A 10720-nucleotide genomic window follows, 5' to 3' on the forward strand; every position below is an offset into this window, starting at 1 on the left:
TGTCCCAGTTCATTTTATGTTACTTTCAGGGACTTGGTAAGCCTGGGTTTCTCAGATTCAACACTATGGATATTTAAGGCTGAAATATTCTTCGTTGTGGGGTTTACTATGTGTATATTGTGATGTTTAGTACCAGCATGATTCCAGTAGCATGCTGTAGAGTTGTGACCATTTTAAAGAAGAAATTAAAGATATGCCTTTACAGTATTCAAAATGCCAAATATGTAAATATAGTAGTAGGACAGATTGAAATGCAGTATTTTTTAAAAAAATGTTTTTATATGTAGTTCTGTATGCATTTGTCAGGAAAATGGCATACTTGAATAACTGAGTAGAAATCTAGCAGTGCCACCTTAAAGAAATATATGTAATCATATTTATGTAGAGTCTCAAATTTTTTACTTAAATGTTTTATTTAAATTCAATTTGCCAACATATAGTATAACACCCAGTGCTCATCCCATCAAGTATCTTCCTTAGTCCCTGTCACCCAGTTATCCCGTCCCCCCCACCATCTTCCCCTTCTGCAAACCTTTGTATCCCAGAGTTAGGAGTCTCTCATGGCTTGTCTTCCTCTCTAGTTTTTCCCCACTCAGTTCACCTCCTTTCCGTTATAGTCCTTTTCACTATTTCTTATATTCCATATATGAGAGAAACCATCTGATGATTGTCTTTCTCTGATTGTAGAGTCTCATTTTTTTAAAGATTTTATTTATTTATTTATTTATTTATTTATTTATTTATTTATTAGACAGAGAGCATGCACAAGCAGGGTGAGAGGCAGAGGGAGAGGGAGAAGCAGACTCCCCACTGAGAGGGGAGAAAGAGGCAGGCTCCATCCCAGGACTCCAGGATCATGACCTGAGCCACCCTCTAGGCATCCCTAGAGTCTCAATTTTTAAAGAAATCCCAATGTTTGCTTTTTTATAGGTAAAATGCACAAGGAATAATTACTGGAATTCTCAACTCCAATATATTCTTCATAGTCCAGTGATCTTTTAACAATCTAAATCACATTATGCAATAGTACTATCAGCCAACATTTCCTCACCTTACCCCAACCACTAGTTTTATGTTCTGGGAGTTGTCCATTCAGAGTAAAATTCATGTTTCCTGCTTTGACATATGGAGTCAGAGGTCTATGATGACCTACTACACCAGCAAAATCCCATGATGCTCCATCACTTGGTCCACCAATGGCAACATGGCCTTTCTCATTGAACAAATATACCAACCCTTTCCAGGCTTAAGGCCGTTTAACAGGCTGTGCTCTTATGGAGTGCACTTCTGTGGCTCTAAATCATTCTGGAGGTTTCACCTTGAATATCATCTCAATTAAGCCTTCTGTGATAACCTTGAATGTCTCCCTCTCATTATTCACTGTAATAGCTTTTGGTAACTTTCTTCCACCTGTACCTTACATTTTATGTTTTTTGTGCATTTGTCATTTGTTTTTCAAACTATTGCCTCCTTTCCTACCCATATTAGGAGAAGATTATATATTTATTGTTCTCACTATTATATACATGGAAGATAGAACAATAGCTAAGCATACAATTGACTCTTATAAGCGCTTGTCAAATGAATTTAAAAAATACAGTGTTAATAGATAATGTCTCATAAATGTCATATATTTCCATGTTAACTAATTATCTGATTTAGTTACAACCTAATAAATCAATTAAAAGTTTATAAAAGAATGCCATGTGTTCCGGTTGAGTATTTTTTTTAATTAGGGAATAACTACATAAGGAGAAATGTATAACTTTTTGCATTTTTGCCAAGTGATATTTAGGTGATTTAAGATGAAGTTTAAGAGGGCTTCACAGTATTAATACCATGATTTTGTTTTCCTCCTTTTTTATTTTTAACTGAGGGACTACATTAAATATTAAATGAAGTATCCGTATACAGTAACTATTAAAATAGGACTGTTAGATAACTGTAAAAACTTGCTATGGTAACTTTGAACAACTTTGAAGAAACAATAAAAACCCTTTAACTTACTTATGATTGAAATAGGTGGGAAATGCAGAAAATTGAATGAAGTTTAGATTTGCTTATCTGTACATTGGAAATGAGAATTTCCATGAATATAAAACTAAGTAAAATACAAATACATTTTTATTTGGAGTAGAAATGCATTTCATTGACAATTTTATGCTTGAAACATTATTTCTTTTAGGAGCATTTATTTTTTCTTTTTTTCTCAGCAAATATTGAATACTATTAGAATAAAACAAACATTCACAGAGCAACCTGAATAAAATCATCTATTCTTTGAAATGTTACTTTACTTATTCAAACAAATCATTCCTTGCCTTCTATTATAATTGGGAGTGGACCCTGTATTCCTTGTATTTCATAGCATAAAAAAGGTACTTTCCCTTAATGTGTGGTATTTGCATAAGTTTACCTTATATTGGCACCAAAATTCTGACTTTAATTATGAAATAAAAGCCTCAAAATCCATAAGTTTTGATGTGTAAAATTAACTAGAAATTCTTTTAAAGCAAAAAGAATTAAAACAGTTTTTAAAGTGAATATGAAAAAAGAGAACAGCAAGAGAGTGACTGCCCATAAAAACAAATGGGTTATAAACTGTTTTTATATTTAACTCAAATATACTCTGAAACTACAAAGAAATTAATATACATTAATCTATGGTTCTGATGCTAGACTCTCACTTTCTTGGTGAGAAGTTTTTGTCATTCTGACATATAAATTCTATTAATCTAGTCAGGAGTCTTCTTTCTAGTTTTTATGTATCATTGTTTTAATTTTTCTGCCTTCTCCAATGTATTGTTACAGAGCTGTTCTTTTCAGTCTTTACTTGTTCAGTAATTCCAAATATAATATACCTAAGGTATTTGCATATAAATTGCAATAAATATATTCCTAACCATCCTTCTTTATCTTGTACTTTAAGGCAGCTGGTGATCTCACTGGCAATATTCTTATCAACTTGTTCAGCCAATGATCATGGGCCTCTGTTTTACCTTAGATTTTTTTCACTATCCTGTATCTGATTCAATAGGCACCATTTATCTAGCTGCTTATACATATAGTACTTATACTAATTGATTTACAAAACGATCTCAAATAGTTATCAGCTGATTCTGTCATTATTGTCCCTATATTCATTAACATATTTTAGATTAAAAGTGAGAGAATTCTAACTTAAAATACCTTAAAAAATAAGAACGTATTTTTATTTATTTTTTAATTTATTTTATTTTATTTATTTATGATAGGCACACAGCGAGAGAGAGAGAGGCAGAGACATAGGCAGAGGGAGAAGCAGGCTCCATGCACCGGGAGCCCGACGTGGGATTCGATCCCGGGTCTCCAGGATCGCGCCCTGGGCCAAAGGCAGGCGCCAAACCGCTGTGCCACCCAGGGATCCCTAAGAACGTATTTTTATACAGACATTTAGGCATGACTGAAACTAAATGCTCAAGAGATCTCTGATCCTAGTCCATCTCTTAGATATATTCCTACTAATTGCTGGACGTGATGTCCTTCAGTAACCTTATATTCATTCATACCATAGAAGTTTTTTAGTCTTAATCTGATCTAAAAATTGGGTACACATTCTAGAGGAGTCTTCTTGGCCTAGCTTGAGAGGCAAGCCTAATTATGTGTTAAGAAGAACCCATTTTATAAGCAAAGGATGATGAGGGTTTCAGAAGGACAAAAGCAGTGTTTATTACATATTTCTTTTTCTGTATCACCTCTTTATTTTTTAAGCATGACTTAAGAATGCATGATATAAATCCTGATGAAACAAAAAATGTAATTTTTGCTAAAACAGTATATTTCATCTTTGTGAAACACTACCTATACATCAGAATACATTGTGGAGGCCGAGAAAAATCAAGGCCATTCCACCTCAAGTTTAGCATTAGCACAAGTACAGCCATCTTAGGCCCCCGTGAATAAGAGCTGAACTTTATAGGAAAAACTGCAGAATGAATCCCATATCAGAAAGACAACAGAGCCCACGCCTGTGGTAGAAAGTCCCATATTAGAATGATAACAGAGCTCAATGCCCTTAAGCCCCATATCAGAATGTAAACAGAACTTGAAAAATTCCTCCACCCTTTCTGAAAATCCCCTAGACCAGCCTATAAAAAACCCAGCTGTAACCCACCTCGGGGTCCAAGTCCCTGCTCCACTGTGTCGGGTATACTTGGACCCAAGCTCGAGCTTGCTAATAAACCCTTGTGCGCTTGCATCAGTGTCCACTCCTTGGTGGTTTCTCGGATTCCCAATTGTGGGCACAACATACATTACATTTAAAGTACTACAGTTAATATTTTTAAGGGAAGTTTTCACACATGCAAAAATGTAGAGTCTGGTATAATGAGACATCAAGGATTCATTGCCTAAATTCAACTTGTCAACTCAGAATCGATTGTATTTTATCTATAGATCCTACAAAACACCCCATCCACCCTTCAGTGGATTGTTTGTAAGCCCGTTTTAGATATTATATGATTTCATCCTCATGTATTTCATAATTAGCCAGTAGGGATCTCATTAATTTGGACCTTTATATTTTTGACATGACTAAAATTATCTATTAATTATTTCATTTGCATTACCATTTGCACAATATCCCAGGTACATCTTGTACCTTTTCTACCAGATTTGGAATCAGGTTTTACTTTCAAAGGAACCCTTGGGATTCCTTTGGGATTTGCATATTTTTAAATACTATTTTGGGGTGCCTCAGTGGCTCATTGGGTTAAGTACCTGACTCTTGGTTTTGGCTCAGGTTGGGATATCACAGGTCATGGGATCTAGTCACGTATCTGCTCTGGGCTATATGTGGAGTGGGCTTGGGGTTCTCTCTCCCTCTCTCTCTGTCCCCCACTCGTGTTCTCTCTCATTCTTTCAAATAAATAAATATATCATTGAAAAAAAAAAAGACACTGAATCGTTGCCACTATTCAAAAAGGAGTTGAATTAAGCCACTATTGTGTCAGACATATAAACTAATAGAAGCATGAAAATTTACATTTATATTTTACAGGTAGTAAGTGAATTTAGGTAACATATTTTAATATTGAATATTTAAAGAGCATAGTTTTCAATATTGTATTTATTTTTTATTTTATACATTTTATATATTATGTGATTGAATATATCATAAATATAGGAATTATACCATATATTATGTATTTTATGTAGTTTATCTGGAGTAAATAATATACTGAGGTAAATAGTTAGTTCATGACTTCTAAGACTCTTAAGATAAATTATATTATAAATACTAATTGAGTTGGATTTTCTAATTCTGAGAATTTCACTTCTTAAGAATTGTAACATAACAAGACACTTCTGCTGATATTGTAATAAAGCATTTCTCTTAGGAAGTTAGTTTCTTAATCAACATATAATTTAAATTCAATTTGTTGACCAAATGACAATATGTACAAAGTCATTAGGAATTTTTTATATAAGTAAAACAGAGATAGAAGAAATTACTTTTTGTCTACATAACCAATATTGTATTAGTTCTAACAATAGATTAATTCCTTGGAGGCAGAGGGAAAGGCTGGTTGATTGATGTTATAAATTATTAGCCTAAGAGTTAGGTTTGACCTAATTATGTTCAGTAAATAGCATTTTCCTTTGATTTTGATTTTTAATTGAAAGTATACTACATTAATTGCAGAAGTTACCTTTTCTAGTCATTTCAATTTTAGTCTATAGTTTTCATTCAATGGAGAATAAATTATTCCATTAAATATTCTTGCCAGTCAGAATCGAGACATAGTCTGTTCAGAAATGTCAGTTTTCTGAATATGTTTAGAACAGAGTTAGAACTAGCAACACAAGTTTTAAATACCTGTCATAGGCTGTGACAGCTTAAAGCCTCCCTACTTCACATTACAAAATAAAGTTGGAAATTAACTTGCACATTTTGTAGTAGGTTGAATAAGTCACAAATAACAGTGTTCTTCCTTTGGATAACAAAAGAGGGAATACAAGCACACATAATTAAATTGATGATTTCTGTTTTCTTCCTTGTTGGGAAAAAAAAAAGACACAAAGAATACACTTCATAGTAGGTTGTTAGCAATTCATGAATTCTTCAGCACTTACTTTAATGTGAATATTTGGTATTATTGGGTCAGCTGTAATAGCACTTTTAAAGTTAACTGGTGTTTTACTGCAACAATGAATATATTTTAAAATCAAGGGAAAAGAACTCAACATAATGTCCCCTCTTATATTCAATATTCTAATATGCTTAACTAGGTTCTTGTATGTTTTTGCCAAGTATAGGAAATTCGTGATTACACAATTATTTTTTTCAAATGCTTAATACATTCAAAAGACTATAGTCGGAAATAAAGCGAAAAATGAGATGAAACAGATTTTGCCCTCCAGAAATTTTCATTTTTCTTGAATTTTTGAACTCAGGTTGACTGTCACAATTAGGAGAGTCTATAGATAACCTGACAAGGTTATCTTATTTATTTATTTTAAATCTCCAACAATAAACATTTACTATCATGCTCAAAGATCTATTGGGGGAGCTTGTTTTTAAGCTGTGGGTCTGCTCATTGACTGGATGGATTCTGCTCCGAATCTTTTGTTCTTCTGGGATCAATAAGTAGGCTACCTGCCAATGTTCTCATGGTAATGGCAGAAACCTAGGAAGACAGAGCCTATGTTCTTACCCAACTGTGCTAGTGCACATCAAGCCTTTGCATGAACCATCTCTGCTACCCTACTGTGGAGGCAGAGAAAATTAAGGCCATTCCACCTTTAAGTTCAGCATTGGCATTCTCAGGCCCCTGTGAATAAGAGCTGAATTTTACCTTACTTCAGTTACAGGAAAAAAACAAAAAACAAAAAACAAAAAACAGCTCAATGCCCTTGAAAGCCCCATATCAGAATGTAAACAGAGCTTAAGAAATTCCTACCCCCCCCCTTCTGAAGGTCCCCTAGACCAGCCCATAAAACTAAGCTGAAACCCACCTCGGGGTCCAAGTCTCTGCTCTGCTGTGTCGGGTATACTTGGACCCAAGCTCGAGTTTGTAAAATAAACTTCTGTGTTTGCATTGGTGTCGGCTCTTTCGTGGTTTCTCGGATTTGCAATCTTGGGCACAACAGTGGGATACTGGGGATGATGATGGCAGGAGTCAATTCTACTTCTATACAATATCATGTTTTCATTTTAGTGCATGTGCTGCATCCTAGAAAATGGCTCTCAAACCCTCCAGGGTTATGGAGAAGACTTTTGTATGCCAGTGTGTGTGACAGTGGAATGACACGATGCGTACCTCCAGCTGATGTGCTTATGTGGGAGAAGCAGTGGATCCCAGGGTCATGTGCCTTTCAGAACACATCCTTCAGTGTAAAATGTATCCCTTGGTCAGAGGCTATGTTCCAAAAGATTCCACATTAGTAAAAAAGTAAAAATTTAACTTTAAATACATATTACGGGAGGCCTGGTGGCTCAGTGTTTGAGCGTCTGCCTTGGCTCAGGGTGTGATTCTGGGTCTGGAGATCAAGTCCCACATTGAAATCCCTGAGAGGAGTCTTCTTCTCTCGCTGCCTATGTCTCTTCCTCTCTCTCTCTTATGAATAAATAAGTAAATATGTATGTATGTATGTATTTATTTATTTATTTATTTATTTATTTATTTATTCATTCATGAGAGACACACACAGAGAGAGAGAGAGGCAGAGACACAGGCAGAGGGAGAAGCAGGCTCCATGCAGGGAGCCCAATGTGGGACTCGATCCAGTACCCCAGGATCATGCCCTGGGCTGAAGGCAGGCTCTAAACTGCTGAGCCACCCAGGGATCCCCAAATAAGTAAATCTTTGAAAAAATACATTACTTTCTGTCTAAACAAGTAAAATTATTTAGAATATAATGATTTTCAGTTATGTATTAGGCTGAAGAAATAATATGTATTATTTATTATATATTATTATTAATTTATATATATATAACTTACATATAATTTACCACATATGTGTATGTGTGTATATATGTGTGTGTGTATATATATATATATATATATATATATATATATGCTGTACATTACTACAGACATTTTAAGAGTTGTTTAACATGTTGAAAACAAAGTAACAGGCCCAAAATGGAATCACTTATACCAAGTCCCATGTCACCAGACTTCTCAGTCCTAGCTTTCCCAGAAATGGAGTCTCAAAACCTGTCAGTCAGGAAGCATGTGATCAACACTGGTTAGGTGATCTGCCTAAGATCCCTCCCATCCTCTAAAATAAAGTAACTTTATAAAAACAACCTTCTTTTTTTTTTTTTTGGTAATATAACTAACTTCCTTATTCTTGCTTCCTTCTATCTATAAATGTGGAGGCCGAGAAAATTAAGGCCATTCCACTTTAAGTTCAGCGTTAGCACAAGTAAAGCCATCCCAGGCCCCTGTGACTAAGAGCTGAACTTTACCTTACTTCAGTTACAGGAAGAAAACAGCTTAAGGCTTAAGAAATATGGGGCTAGAAAGCCCCATATTAGAATAAGAACAGAGCCCAAGCCAAGGGCAGGAAGCCCCTATTAGAATAAGAACAGAGCTCAATGCCCTTGAAAGCCCCATATCAGAATGTAAACAGAACTTGAGGAATTCCTCCCCCTTCTGGAGGTCCCCTAGCCCAGCCCTTAAAACTAAGCTGGAGCCCACCTCGGGGTCCAAGTCCCTGCTCCGCTGTGTTGGGTAAACTTGGACCCAAGCTCGAGCTTGGAAATAAACTCTCGTGTGTTGGCATCGGTGTCGGCTCCTTGGTGGTTTCTCGGATTCGCAATCTTGGGCACAACAATAAAAGTTTCTTTTTGTCTAGCTCCTCTGAACTTCTTTCTGATTGCTAAATTGGAATTGATTTTGCTCAAACTCGAAATATTTTTAATATTCCTCAGTTTGTCTTTTAACAAACAATTGTAATCTTTCAGCACTCTATTAGACTTTGAAAAGAGTGCTCATTCCCGTGTGTTTCTTATATCATGGACTCAAATATATATATATTTTGATATTTTATTTATTTATTCATGAGAGACACACAGAGAGAGGCAGAGACATAGGCAGAAGAAGAAGCAGGCCATGCAGGATCCCCATGCGGGACTTGATCCTGAGACCTAGGATTACTCCTGAGCTGAAGGCAGACACTCAACCACTGAGCTACCCAGGCGTTCTGAAATATGTATATTTAAAGGGAAAACTGGATTTTCCACTCGTCCGGTTCTGACGTCGCCGGCGCTCCCTGAGGGGTGGCGGGACCGCGGAATCGCAGAGATGACTGAGGCTGATGTAAATCCCAAGGCCTACCCCCTTGCAGATGCCCACCTCACCAAGAAACTACTGGACCTTGTTCAGCAGTCATGTAACTACAAGCAGCTTCGGAAAGGAGCCAACGAAGCCACCAAAACCCTCAACAGAGGCATCTCTGAGTTCATCGTGATGGCTGCAGACGCTGAGCCCCTGGAAATCATCCTGCACCTTCCGCTGCTGTGTGAAGGTAAGAACGTGCCCTACGTGTTTGTGCGCTCCAAGCAGGCCCTCGGGCGGGCCTGTGGGGTGTCCAGGCCTGTCATTGCCTGTTCTGTCACCATCAAAGAAGGCTCGCAGCTGAAGCAGCAGATCCAGTCCATTCAGCAGTCCATCGAAAGGCTCTTAGTGTAAACCACTGGCCTCTGTCCCACTCCTCACTGAGTCCAGTCCTCCCCCTGGGGTTGTGTATCATATCGTCTGTTCGCATGTAGTTTCCCCGGCTACCTTCTCTTGTTATATTCTAGTACTAAATCCGGGTTTTGCATTTTTGTATTATTTTTGTTTTACAGGTTGTTCTCTGTATATTAATCCCCCACCCCACCTCTGTCTCCCATTCTACTCTCTACCATCCTTTCCTCCCTTTTGAAAAATGAACTAATGCCGAGAACAGGCAGAAACAGAGTGGTGACACCATTCAGATGCAGGGAAGAGCCTCGTTAGAGATCTGGTTCGAGCTCACTTCCTGTTGCGTGTAGGACATGGTGGATGTGAACACCATTCACTTTGTATCCTTCGTGCCTGGAGTGCAGAATCATTCCATATGTGTTTGTTCTCTAGGGGATTATGGGTCATTAGGGGAGAAAGCATGTATTCTTTGAGGTTGTTAGATGTGTGTCCAAGTGTCATTTGCCAATATGCTCCTGCTGTTTGCTTTGGTAATGTGATGTTCCCCTTTCCCCCAAATTCCAACCATGCCCCTGAGGGTGGCAGGGCAGCAGCATACCAAAGAGATGTGCTGCAAAATTCCAGAGGCTACCTGGGTGAGTTAGACATGGGGCAGCTGATGTAAGGAGTTGAGAAGTGGCTAGGAAAAAAAAGAGGGTCCACTGACGCTGGAATGAAGTCTGAGCAAGTCACAGAGCCCTGACTGGAAGCTACAGCAGAGACATTGGAATCAAGGAAACATTCTCTCTGGTGAATGGAGTTGTCTTCAATGGACACTTGGTACCAGCTCTGAGAGCCCTTAATGCCTGTTTCCTGCCAGAATGTGGGTCAGATGTATGTATTCTTTATCACATCAGAAGGACAGTGCTAGTGTGTCATTCTTGTGAGCATCCTAATAAAGAAATATATTCATAAAAAAAAATAAAGAGAAAACTGTTCCATATAATTTAAATAACTGTAAGAGACTTTGATATATTTTAATATTCATATTCTAAAATATTTATT

The 10720-nt window shown here is 37.0% G+C and overlaps 1 protein-coding gene across 1 annotated transcript; it reads left to right on the top strand.

Annotated features, from left to right (window-relative positions):
* Positions 1 to 9295: 9295 nt before the first annotated feature.
* LOC129520451 (NHP2-like protein 1) lies at positions 9296 to 9995 on the top strand. Its single transcript, XM_055341459.1, has one exon. It carries the CDS (start codon positions 9296 to 9298, stop codon positions 9680 to 9682), a length of 387 nt encoding a protein of 128 aa, XP_055197434.1. The 3' UTR covers positions 9683 to 9995.
* Positions 9996 to 10720: the final 725 nt, after the last annotated feature.

The sequence above is a fragment of the Nyctereutes procyonoides genome, unplaced genomic scaffold, assembly GCF_905146905.1.
Source record: "Nyctereutes procyonoides isolate TBG_1078 unplaced genomic scaffold, NYPRO_anot_genome, whole genome shotgun sequence".
NCBI classification, from domain to species: domain Eukaryota; kingdom Metazoa; phylum Chordata; class Mammalia; order Carnivora; family Canidae; genus Nyctereutes; species Nyctereutes procyonoides.

Excerpts from the sequence above, each read along its gene's own strand:
- LOC129520451 (XM_055341459.1), top strand. The coding sequence starts at position 9,296 with ATGACTGAGGCTGATGTAAATCCCAAGGCCTACCCCCTTGCAGATGCC.